Source organism: Pelodiscus sinensis, chromosome 1 (genome assembly GCF_049634645.1).
Source record: "Pelodiscus sinensis isolate JC-2024 chromosome 1, ASM4963464v1, whole genome shotgun sequence".
Classification (NCBI taxonomy): Eukaryota; Metazoa; Chordata; order Testudines; family Trionychidae; genus Pelodiscus; species Pelodiscus sinensis.
The window spans coordinates 68558441-68571738 of record NC_134711.1 but is presented as its reverse complement, the minus strand read 5'-3'; the positions used below and the strand labels follow the sequence as shown (position 1 = coordinate 68571738).

General features: G+C 37.8%; 1 protein-coding gene across 4 annotated transcripts in view; it reads right to left on the bottom strand.

Annotated features, from left to right (window-relative positions):
* The window catches only part of ZDHHC17 (zDHHC palmitoyltransferase 17), a 123517-nt gene that overhangs the window by 27084 nt on the left and 83135 nt on the right, over positions 1-13298 (bottom strand). For all 4 annotated transcript variants that reach the window (XR_012904821.1, XR_012904822.1, XM_075932172.1 and 1 more), the window contains exons 11-12: positions 8701-8825; positions 4355-4417 (exon numbers count right to left, since the gene is read on the bottom strand). Coding sequence is in view for 2 of the 4 variants with exons in the window: in XM_075932172.1 (XP_075788287.1) it covers positions 4355-4417; positions 8701-8825 (188 nt within the window). In the remaining 2 variants the exon portion in view is untranslated. The remainder of the gene's footprint in view (positions 1-4354; positions 4418-8700; positions 8826-13298) is intronic.

The window sequence follows — 13298 nt, the reverse complement described above, 5'->3', positions numbered from 1 at the left end:
ACTCTAGATGATGGAACGTAGCCGTCTATGGCAGGATAGCTGCCAGACTGGCCACCAAAGGCCACATGCGAACCCAGGAGCAGGTTTGCATGAAAATCAAGTTGCTCCAGCAAGACCTCTAACCCTGAGCTTCCCATCCCCGCAGAGACAAAACACTTTGCTGTCCCTCATAGAGGTAGGCAAGCAAGCAGGGAAACCTGAAAACTGGCTGTCGGGGGAGTGGAGGGAGGGGGAAAAGGAGGAGGGGGGAGGAGGGGTGAAAGGTGTCCCTTTAAGCACAGACCTCATATAGCTTCAGGCAGCAGCCCCACACAGTAAGTCCTGACCTGGTGCTCTGCTGGAACTGGTTCTGGCCAGCCTTAAATGTGATTCAGACTCCACGCAGTGTGGATGCGCTATTTCGAAATGCATTTTGTGTGTAGATGCGTTATTTTAAAATAAGATATTTCGAAATAAGATATTTCGAAACACTGTAGTGTAGACATACCCTTAGTTCAAGGTCAACAGGAATTTAAAAGCTTCATGGCTAATTCAGAGCCCCTTAAAATATTAGTGTCTTGAAATTCCATTACTGTATATGTCTGCTATAGTATGTATGGTACAAAAAAAACTATTTAAAATATTTTCCCTTAAATACAAATTGTTTTTCATAAAAAAGATTAAATATTTATTTCTCTTTCCATTCACCTCAAAACCCTCACAATACCTAAGTTTTGGGTGCAGACTTCTTTTAGGTCAGTTATTAAATATTGACAGGGTATTTACATTATGATTCAAATGATATTTGGGCATAATTAATAAATTAACCCTTTTCCAAACAGAATGCCATTAATTAAGCCTATTTACCAAAAAGAAGAATATGAATTCAGAGATTTTCAATGGAACTTTTGCTCAAAAGTTCACTTCGAAAATTTTGAAAACAGTTCCAAATTGAATATAGTTTGTAAATTAAATATAAAATGGCTATGACAAATCAAGAACAAAATACCTGTATATGAACAAACCTTGAAATTACAACATATTTAACTTTAAAACTACATATTTCAAAAACAAATTCATTTTGATTTATCCCTTTAAATCTGATTTTAAAGTTCTGTATTTATTATATAAAATTAATAACACTATAAATATTATAGAAAAAGTATTTTCATTAGGTGTTTGTAATGTTTTTTATTCTTGCATGGGAAATAAAATGAATATTTCAGCTCTTAGTAGGTAAGTGCGGGATGTAATTATTTTTCAACGCTTTATTTCAAAATGTAAATATAATTTGTCAGTCTAATCCACAGACGATTAGGAAACGTTAAACAGTTCAGGATTTAAATCAGCTTTCTACTTAATCTGGCAAATATCACAACCATTTTGACACAAAGCAAAAGATACTTTGTTTTCAAGCTCAACATGTCATTTAATCTACAGTTTGTTCTAGCCCGTTTTAAAATGAAATTCAGTTTTGAAAAGCATTGTGAAGCTTACTTGCCTCTTAAAAGCCTTCCCCAAATAGTACCACTACTATTAACTAATAATCTTAACCCCCATTTTAAGTGATTTCTCTTAGTAGCAGCAAAGGCCAACACTTGGCCATTTCGATTAATAAAACTGTAGTGTATGTGTTCATATTTAAGAAGAATTGACAATTTTTTCAAAAGCTGGTATTTTGTTATTAATATTTCATCTCATGAAAAGCATGAGTGTATTCGACAGGTTGAGCCTTTCTAGTCCAGGACCCTTGGGACCAGACCAGTGTCAAACAGAGAATTTGCCGAATCACGGGAAGTCAATATAATCTAGCAGTACTGCCAACTGAGCTCTTAGAAGATATTTGGGGGGTAATTAGAGCTAATAAGAAGTGGATATCTGGCTAACTAAAAACATGCGGGACCACGGATGTTGCCAGACCAGAGAGGTTCAACCTGTATTAGTAGCCTTTACAGTCTTTTATATTTGCAGATCACATTTTAAAAGGAAAGTGCATATTATGTTTTCTTGTGGAACTAGAGAGCTGACCCTGTTTTCCTGAAGCTGATTTTGTATTTTAAAATGTTTTGTGAGGGAGTGGGAAAAATAGTATTTTTCTTTTTAATATTACAGTCAAAATTTTAAAAGCACTGCTCACTTTTGAAAGAAACTATTTTCACTCTCTATAGGGGATTATTTTAGTTATGGCAATGCCAGATAGCATGTTGTTAAGCCCAATATCAGAAAAAAATGGACACATCAATATAAAATATTAAATTACTAGAAGAAAAAAATCAGTAATTAACGGTTCACAATCCTGCTGGAAGGGCATAACAAGTGGAGTTCCACAGGGGTATGTTTTTGGACCGATTCTGTTCAATATCTTCATCAACAATTTAGATATTGGTATAGACAGTACGCTTATTAAGTTTGCAGATAATACTAAGGTGGGAGGGGTTGGAACTGCTTTGGAGGATAGGCTCATAATTCAAAATGATCTAGAGAAATTGGAGAAAAGGTCTGAGGTAAATGGGATGAAGTTCAATAAGAACAAATGCAAAGTACTCCACTTAGGAAGGAACAATCATTTTCACACATACAGAATGGGAAGCAACTGTCTAGAAAGGAGTACTGCAGAAAGGGATCTAGGGGTCATAGTGGACCACAAGCCTAAATATGAGTCAACAGTGTGATGATGATGTAAAAAAAAGCAAACATGATTCTGGGATGCATTAACAGGAGTGTTGTGAGTAAGACACAAAAAGTCATTCTTCCGTTCTATTCGGCGCTGATTAGGCCTCAATTGGAGTATTGTGTCCAGTTCTGGGCACCACATTTCAAGAAAGATGTGGAGAAACTGGAAAAGCAACATGAATGATTAAAGGTCTAGAGAACATGACCTATGAAGGAAGACTGAAACAACCGAGCTTGTTTAGTTTGGAAAGGAGAAGACTGAGAGGGGACATGATAGTGGTTTTCAGGTATCTAAAAGGGTGTCTCAAGGAGGAGGGAGAAAAAAAATTTCCCTTTGCCTCTGAGGATGGGACAAGAAGCAACGGGCTTAAACTGCAGCAAGGAAGATTTATGTTGGACATTAAGAAAAGGTTCTTAATTATCAGGGTGGTTAAACACTGGAATAAGTTGCCTTGGGAGGTTGTAGAATCTCCATCTCTGCAGATATTTAAGAGCAGGTTAGATAGACATCTATCAGGATGGTCTAGACGGTACTGGGTCCTGATGTGAGGACAGGGGACTGGACTGGATGACCTCTTGAGGTCCCTTCCAGTTCTAGTGTTCTATGATTCTATGATCTTTGATTTAAAAATATGCTCTTCCAAACAAGCACAAAAGGTTTTAAAAGTATACAGATGTCAAACAATAATGCTTATAAAGTAATCTATAAGCATGTTTAGAAGTACAAAATATATTTGTTAGTACCATGGATTGATCAAAGCTCTCTCAACAGTGCATTAGCTAAACATTAGAAAAAATTAGATGAAAGTTTTCAACTGCAACCTAAAAACTGGATGTGTTTAATCCACTAGCAAAGTAGAAACATATTAAACTAAAATCTATGGCTAAATTTTTCAACTCAAAGCAATTAGGATACTGAAAAAAATTTAAACTACAAGATTGACCTATAGCATTTTAATTCATTAGCCTTACTGATATATCTCAAGTCAATTAATTTAGGAAATGAATTTAAATATATTGTCATCACAATGGATACATCCTTGCACATCTTAAAATTCAGTTAAAAAATTTACAACCCTTGCCCCCTTCATATGTAGAAGTGTTAATGGTTATTATATTTTTAGTGTTTGGACAATCTTAAACTATGTAAGCAAAAGACTAAAAGGCGGAAACGCTATTAATTTGAAGAAGGAAAAATGGGCCAATCTCTCTATATAAACTAAACAAGTTAGATGTGAGTCAATAAGATCAAATAATGGACTAAATTCTGCTCTCATTTCAGCAATCAGTATAATTCCATTTAGTTCAGAATGGTTAGACATGGACAGCAGAATTTCACTCCTCAATCTTCATAATACGCAGCATGCCTAAAAAATAATGTTTTGCTTAATAAAGTCACTTATTCTACCGTTGTGTGACCATTAACAAATACTCTGCATAAAGTCAAATTGTTTTCCCCCTGACATTACCATAATTCGTATGAATAGACTCACTTGAGTTATTTTGGAAAACAATGTTTTGATGTAAGTTTTTTAAATAATGTCCATCTGTGTAATAAAACAGAGAATGGGGGAAAGTCTCGTTTCTTTACTATATAAATATCCAGTTTTGCCCACAACACACAAAGGCCCCCCCACTCCGGCCAACTGATATTTACATTTCAATATATTGGAAACAAAAATAAAATAAAAAGCATACTAACCAAACAGGTACTGCAGAATATACTGAGGTCCAGACTTCCTGTCTCTGCAAGTTCGACTATTGTCTTCAGAAAAAACAAAACAAGAAATAAAATTAGTATTTAAACTTTTAAACACATACCCATCTATTTTCCAATGTTAAATAATTTCTGTAGCTCAGAATATCTCAGGCTTTGCCCACAAAGAGAATATTTAATTTAAGTAAGTTTAAAACCTATTTAGTTAGTTGGTTCAAAATCCTATGTAGACACTTACTTCCAATTTAAAATAATCTTTTTAGTTTATCTGAAGTCTTTTCTTAGTTGATTTAAGCTAAATAGTTATAAAGCAGGTTTAGACTGACTTAGAACAACCTCCCAGATTTTATTACACAGATTTCACTACACTGATTTGAAAATTGCACATTTAAACGTAACTGATTTACATTTTGATTAGCCCTCAAAGACTACCTTCCAGACAAGACCCCCAGCCCAGAAGGAGAAATTGAAGTTCAGTGCTATACAGTCCAAAATTTCAAAGCTGCAATTACCTACTCCATAGAAGGTTCATCTTGTAACCACAAAAGCAGTAATAAACGCCAAACCTCCAACCCACTATGCATCGTGCCATGCTTATGAATCAAGTGATATACAATGGTAGATTTCAGTTACAACATCCCAATTTCTTTATATTAAATTAGATAATTTCAATACGTGTCCTTCCAGTATCTACTTTTTATTAGAATAGTGGTGACTTATTACTCTACGAAATGAAAACAGTCTGCATTTCCAACAATCTTTAAACATCAGCAGCTGAAGATTGTGCCACAAGAGGCGTCTATATAAAGGTTGCAATGTCTGGAAAATATATATTCACAGATTTCAGAAGAATTTTCCTGAAAATATCTTTTACCAAGGCTACTTTTCTTGGTCCAGGAAGAATTCACTCTGATTAGCATAATAGTTAAGGAATAAAATTGAAGACCAATATGGTTGTCTAATGTATACCTTCAGCCATAGTACACAAAATATATTTTAGCTATGGTTCTGGGTTTTAAGTTCCCTGTCTTGTTGGTTATCTTTGGATCCCTATAGTTTTGATTCCTCACCGCCTCTTCTGGTTAGAAAAGAAGTAGAAGATGTTTATGTCTACTCTGTTAGTGTAACAAGCCAAACAAAGGTGGTATGAAAGAAAGTTCTGCCTTTACTTCCTAGCTGAGGAATGGGCTTGAGTATCAGAAAATGACCATGGTAAAAGATTTGGTCATAAATTATATGAAAAGATCAATTACCTTCAAATGCTACTGAAAACTAATCACAGATATATATCAGAAATGAAGAAGCTTGACTCTAGGGATATAAAATCACGTTTAATTGGTTAACCAGTTAAACATGATGTTTAATCGGTTAAGCCGATTAAAAGGGAGGAGGGTGGGAGGGCTGCTCCAGCCCAGTCAGGCTAGAGCTGCCCTTCAGCCTATTGTAGTCAGGCTGGAACAACGCCTCCTGCTGCAGGCAGGGGCTGCTTCGGATATCGGGAGCAGCCCTGCCTGTAATGTACTTGGGCCCACCATGGACAGGAGCTGCTCCAGTTAAACTGGAGTGCCCGTCGACGGCAGGCCCAAAGGGATTGGAGCAGACCCCTGCTTGTGGCGGGCAGAGAGCTGTTCCAGCCCCCAACGGTTAATCTTTCCCATCCGCACTTGACTCCTAAACTGAACTCAATATTTTGTCAATAAAAGCTCTAGCTTTATTGGAATCGTATATTTAAATTAAAGTAACTTGAAATTTCATTTACTTTCAAAACAGAACTGGCAAAATCTTTAAGCAATGACATTTAAAGTGACAGCTAGTATTAACAAGACAAGGTGAGGTAATATCTTTTGTTGAACTAGCTACTGTTGGTGAGCGATAACATGCTTTCAAGCCTACACAGAACTCTTTTTCAGGTCTAGAAAATGTTTTCAGCGGGTACATCTACCATACAATCAGGCTCCTATGGTTTACCATTATCAGCTGACTCAGGCTCATGAGGCTCAAACTAAGGGGTTATTTAACTGTAGTGTAGATGTTTGGGGTTAGGATCGAGCCTGGGCTGTGAGAGGTGTGAGGATCTAGAATGGGGTGGGCAAGAGGTGGCTAGCGGGCTGGATCCAGCCCATGGCCACCTCACTGGGACCTTTACTACACAGTAGTTCATCCTACTTTAAACAGCTGGCTTCTAATTGCTCTGGATGATGGGGAGGGATGGGGAGGCTTTGCGCTGTGTTCCTGCCCCTAACAAAATCCCTCCGTTCCCACTGGATAGTTTCTGGCCAATAGGAGCTGAGAAATTTTGCTGGCAGCAGGGGCAGCAAGCAAAGCCTTATCACTCCCCCCTGCCATTCTAGAGCAGTCACATGGAGCAGCCAGCCCAGCAGACAGGCAGGGAGCCTGTCTCAGGTTCTACCTAGGTAAGTGCCTCCCAAGCCAGCACCTGCCTCTGGCACTCAACCCTCTCTCTCCCCGTAACATCCTGCCCCAGACCACCACCTGTGCTGCCTCAGGTCACCACCCTAATCCTCTGTATCCCTTCTCCTCACCTCCTCCAGGTTACAAGTCCCCCCCAGACTTGCACCCTCTCCTATACCCCTCCCTCAGGCCAGAATCCTCTGCTTCCTCCATACCCCTCTCCGGGCCCTGCACCCTAAACCCCTGTCCCAGATCATAACCCCCTTCTTCACCCAAACTTCCTCTCAGACCCCACACCCTCTCCTGCACCCCAGTCCTCTATCCCAAGTTCCCTTCTACACCTCACCCGCCATCCCAGACCTCTCACTCCCTCCAAAGACGTGCAGCTCTTCAGCACTTACCAAAATCTTGAAGTGTCTCCCCCATTACAAATTATTGCCTGCTCCTGGTCTAAAAGCTTGGGCTTCAGCCTGAACACAAATGTCCACACCACAATTAAACTGCTATTTGTCTATGTCTATAATAGAAATCTTACAGCAGCACAGTCATACCACTGCAGCTGGGTCACTGTTATATCTCTCATGTAGCTGCTATATGGCATCCAGAGAAAACTCTTCCGTCGACATAATTAATCCACCTCCAATGAGTGGTAGTGACTATATCAGCAGGAGAAGCTCTCACTGACAGTGCTGTGCACACTACCACTTATGCTAGAGCAATCTGTCACCAAGGGGCATATTTTTCACACCCCCAGCAGCATACATTTTGCTGAGTTAAGCGCTGCTGTAGATATGGCTTTAGCCTTAGCCAAGTCAGCTGGGCCGGGCCAGGCCAGCCCTGGATGTCTAACTGCAGCATAGACAAGAATGTCACAACTAAATACAAGTGGAACAGATTGTTTAAGCAGTTAAAACATATTTTAGGGGACTAAACAAAGTGAAATGGTCAGTTAACATCTCTCCAATCAGAGGACGAAAGCAGGAGGGGAAAATACTAAGGGCAGTGGTAGTGGGTTATAGATTGCTGTAGTAAGTCATAAATCCAGTGTTTTTATCCAGTTCATGATTTTAGCGCCTAGCAAGGTTATGAATTTAACCGGGAATTCTTCTAGAGGTGCTGTGCTGGTTTATTTTGAGGATGGGGACTGAGAGGTCTAATACAGGGAGATCTCTATGTAAAAACTTGTCATCCACAGCTGATAACAGTGATTTTGTCCCCTACAATAGTCCCTTGAAATATATGATAGCTACTTATGCTAAACAATGTTTCACCTTGTATTTAATTGTGACACTGAGTACATTTCTCAGACCTGAAGAGCTATGTAAGCATGAAAGCTAGTCTCTTTCACCAACAAAAACTGGTTCAACAAAAGATACTACCTCACCCCACTTCTCTCTTTCATATCCTGGGAATAACACTGTTACAACAACACTGTATACAGCTAATATTAAGTTAGTCTCATAATTCAGTACATTAGGCACTCAGGCACTACTAATATGAGAGATGTATAAGAATGTATGTAGAATAGAGCAGAGTTTTATGCTTCTATAAAACTATCTGGGGGATTACCTAATATATCATCACTTTCAGTCTAATTTCATCACTTTTTGAACTTAATATAAATATTTACATACACTATAACATCATTAACTTTCAACTATAAATGTATTTTAATTAAAACATCATAAACGTTAAATTTTGACAGGAAGACACACACACTACTTACACATAAAACCAATGAAATATGTAAGATAAATACAGATATTAACTTTTTGATATTGCTATGTTTTTTCCCCTACAAGTTCCCCGTGCTAAACAGAAAGATACTCTACATTTAGAAACATATAGGGTAACTCATTCTCAAAAAAGGACATGGTATTTTTCTCCTATCACCCTTAAAAGTCTATAGTACTTTTTACCTTTTTCTTTTGTTCTTCTGTGGCTTTAATGATTCCTGGGTCTGATTTCCAGGATTTTCCAAAATTGTAGAAAAGTGCAACACTATTGGCAAGGAATGGAAGATGTATAAAAAGAAAACTGAGATGTGTTTAAAGTCAAGGAATCTAAAGATGTTCAAAATGAAAAAAAAAATTACACAACAACCAAACTGGGCTGAATTAACATCTGTCAACTTGAAATTAAGACAAGCAAACATAATTTTGTTCTAAAAAGTTTCCAAAATCAACATGACACTTAAAATAACCACATAATATTATATCATAAGGACTTCTACTATACTTGGTTCTGCACATTTTCTTCAGGCAGTCTGGCTGACTAACTCTTTTTAATGATTTATACTGTGTTAGAAATAACTAAACTATAATTCCAATTTTATTTGGTCATTGTTTAATTTGAATTCCATACAATATTGTCTCTTTAAAGTATTTCCTGATTTCACAGTGAACATACAGAAGTTCTATTTATAAAACTTCATTTGACTGCTTATGTCTTAATTGTCTTAAAATTCCAGTTAAATCACCAAAAAGAACGCTATTGGCCATATAAGGGACTGTCTAACAGGGAATGACGTCACATGGCAATAATCCCTCAACTTTTGCTCATTTCTAACACTCTACTCAGAGTTCAGATACTAATTTGAAAGCTCTCTCAGTCTAAAGTAAATAACCAAAAAAGCCAAACTGTTTTTGGAGTGCTGTGTGAAACATGATTATCTTATAAGCAAATGAATCATATCTCAGACCAATGGAAGCCATTTTGAAATATATAATCCAATATATATAAAATACCAATTCTTAGTATTGCTGAAAATAATAATAAATTCAAGTACAATGTAAATACAAGAAATAACCACTCGTTTAAAAACGTTTCCCATGCTAAAATATACGAAGGTTTATAGTGGTTTAAATCACATAATTAATAAATTCCCTAGTAAAAGCCAATAACGAGCATGAAGTATAACCAGGGGCGGCCCCAGACTAGCTGCCAGCAACTGATGCCCTAGGTGAACCATGCAATTGGCGCCCCTACCTCCAAACCCTTCAATGATATTGCACCACCATTTGGTGTCCCATTTAACTTGGCGGCCTAGGCGACCACCTAGTTCGCCTATATGGACAGGCCCCAAAATCTAGCATGTTAGTGTGCCAATTCTACTAGCATGTACATGAGTGACTTTACTCATAGAGTAGTCCCACTGATTTCAGTTGTCATTGGGACTACTTACAGGAGTATGGTTTGTTATTTCTGTACATTTTTGCACCATCAAACCTTGAATATGGATTGATAAGTACAGAGTTTTATATAGCTTATGTACTATGTATATGAACATTTTATGCATTGATAATCTATAAAATGTAAGCAATGTATGGGAAACAGTTCCATTTATTATTATTAATAATAAATAATAATAATAATAATTAATAATAATTATTGTCATTTTTAATGGCATGGAAAACACAGATTTTGGAACCCCACAGCATGTAAGTGGATTATTAATGATTAATATGACACTGCTTTTTAGAAGATAATCAACAAACAAGTAACATTATCTAAAACATTCCACAACAATATATAGACAATCAAAATGAAAATAAGAAAAATGATATGGAATCCGAATTTTCATTTTTCCTATACTGTCTTTATGCCATGCTGGCAACATATAGAGAGTCATTCAGTATAAATGTAATTAATACCTCTTTATACTAGTGGACACCATAAACTGCCAATACGTCTAACACTGCAATGGGACAGGCTTTTATATCTTATAATTTATTGTACCTCAACCAAACTTCCTTACTCTAATTCTGTTCTTTGAAGGAAAAAAATAGATGTAGACTTCAACTGTAACTGAAAATGTTTGATAAGCTAATTTTAACTTTTTATAATGAATTATTAAAAAGCCTCTTAGCATTTTAGCTCACTAGAAATACTAGTTTTCTGAGAAGCTTAAATATAACAAGCTCTTTTCATTAACTTTATAAATTATATAGCCCCATATACATCATAACCTAATATATGCCCTTCTACATTGGCTCTACTACTGATTAAAAGTTGAGTTTAATCTTTTTGTAACTCAGTTTCTTGCTAAATGCTTTTTTTTTTTTAACATTAGTTCCTGCCAAAAATAAGTTAACTTTATTTAAATAGCTTTAAAGGTTTACATTTTCTCTAAAATATTACTATTTACACTGATATTTGTGTCACAATAAAAACGTAGAAAAATGAGAGAAATATCTTTTAATTAAAATCCTGTAAGCAGATGTTCTGCTATGAACAATAAGATACAAAAGAAAAAAAGTTACCATTCATTCCAAATTACTTAACATCATGTCTAGACTGCTAAAGAGAAAAAAGGAACTAAGGCAATTTATTTTTTCACCAGTAAAATAGTTTTATGGCCCTCAGTTTGTTGCCTTACTTTTAATTCACTATATGAAATCTACTGTGTAAAATTTGGACAATATGATTCTATAATCAAGAAACTATTCATACTGCCACTGGGGCCTGGCTGTAACATGGAGAATTTTTTTTGTTTTGCATGTTCCTCTCATTCTGCACTCTTCACTCACAGATATTATACTAAATTTTCCTGGTGTTTCTTGGGTCCTTAACACACCCCCGCCTCCCCCATTTAAGTCATTGATCTGGAGCAGGGCTAACGATGAGGGGTTCAACATGCATGCTGCCCTGGTAATAGAGCACTACCTCAGCCCCCTCTCACTGAAGCAGCTTGGGGCCAAGTGAGAAGCACCTTTTCATGGCCACTGAAGCTCCAGCAGGCATGGCTGGGGGAGGGGTGTATGTCACCTTGCTGGGGCAGGCCCAGGCTTACCAGCCAGTGAGAAATGCAGCAAATTGTGCACTTTCCCCTTGCTCCCTGATGAACAGGAACAGCCAGCAATTTCCCTGTAGGAATTGGGTGGGAGGATGCTTGACCCTCCCCCCACAAAGGGCACCTGACAAATGGGAGGCTCAGGACTGGAGCAGTCCCAAAAAGGGGATGAGGCACCCCTCCAGCCTCTTTTATCTGCCTGGTGTTTGTCTCTTTTCTGTATGGTTTTCTGAAAAGCAATCCCATTCAAGAAACACCCCATTTTTCTAGCAAGGTAAGGGTTTGGATGGGCTTTAAATTATGGCAAGAGGAAGCTGCATACAACATTTAGTGGTCCTAGCTATTACCATATAGGAGTTCTTGAACAGACACTCAAATATATAGTAGATGTACAGATCCTAAGGATATGTCTACGTTACAAGTTTATATCCACCTATATTACAGTAACATACTGCCTCCACAGTAATTAAATTGCTTGTGCCTCTAGAAAAACAAGAGGTTGAGCGGAGGATCACAGTGAGCTTCTGAGGCAAACACCACCCCCCAGAACTGCAGGACCTTCAGGGCATGGCCAGAGCTTTGCCACAGTTAACTCCGCAGCATAGACCAGATATAAAAGCCATTAAATGAAATGGCAAAGTTCAGCCCCTCCCTTCTTACATTAGGAGGACTCCAGGAGATAAGTGTAGTATTGACAGGGCCCTACCAAATTCATGGTCTATGTTGGTCAATTTTACACTTACAGGATTTTAAAAATAGTAAATTTCATTATTTCGGCTATTTAAATCTCAGATTTCAGTGCTGTGTAATTGTAGTGGTCCTGACCCAAAACGGTGTAGTGGAAGGGGGTCACAAATGCCCTGTTGGGAGGGTTGTGGTACTGCAACCCTTACTTCTGCACTGTTGTTGGTTGTGGCACTGCCTTCAAAGTTGGGGAGTCGTGGCTACTGGCTGGGAGCTCAGCTCTGAAGGCAGTCACCACAAGCAACAGCAATGCAGAAGTAAGGATGAAGTAAATGATACTGTCATCCTTACTTCTATACTGCTGCCTTCAGAGCTGGGCTCTCAGTCAGTAGCCACCGCTCTCCAGCCACCCAGATCTGAAGGTAATGCAGAAGTAAGAGTGGCAATACTGTGATATCCCTCCCAAAATAACCTCGGGACCCTTCCTGTAACTCCCATTTAGGTCAGGACCCCCAATTTGAGAAACACTGGTCTCTCCTTTAAAATCTGTTCAGTATAGGGTAAAAGCACACAAATAACCACATTTCATGGTCCATGACACTTTTTTCATAGCCATGAATTGAACAGGCCCTACATATTGGTAGGAAAATCATCCTCCTAAGGACATAAAAAAGGCCATGTGGATGCTGAAACTGAAAGGAAGGCTAATGGGGATGCAGGATTATGGATGAATGATAAAATGAATGGGGCATCAAATCTCATGAAAATGAAAACGAGAAAATAAGTGAAGTACACAAATAAGAATCTGAGAGGGGGAACACTGTTCATTGTTCAACTCCATCCTGTAACTTTGACCTTGGGATTAGTGCTGTAGCCACACTGTGCTAAGGGACAGTGAGGAATGGAGCTTTTTCATTCTTTCCTCTTAAAGTGGTTTCATTTTTTTTAAATGAGCTTATGATGGAGGCCTCACCACCTCCATATTTATTTTTCCTTTTCTCAAGTACCTGGAAGTCTAAATGAAAGTATTCAGGTTAAAAC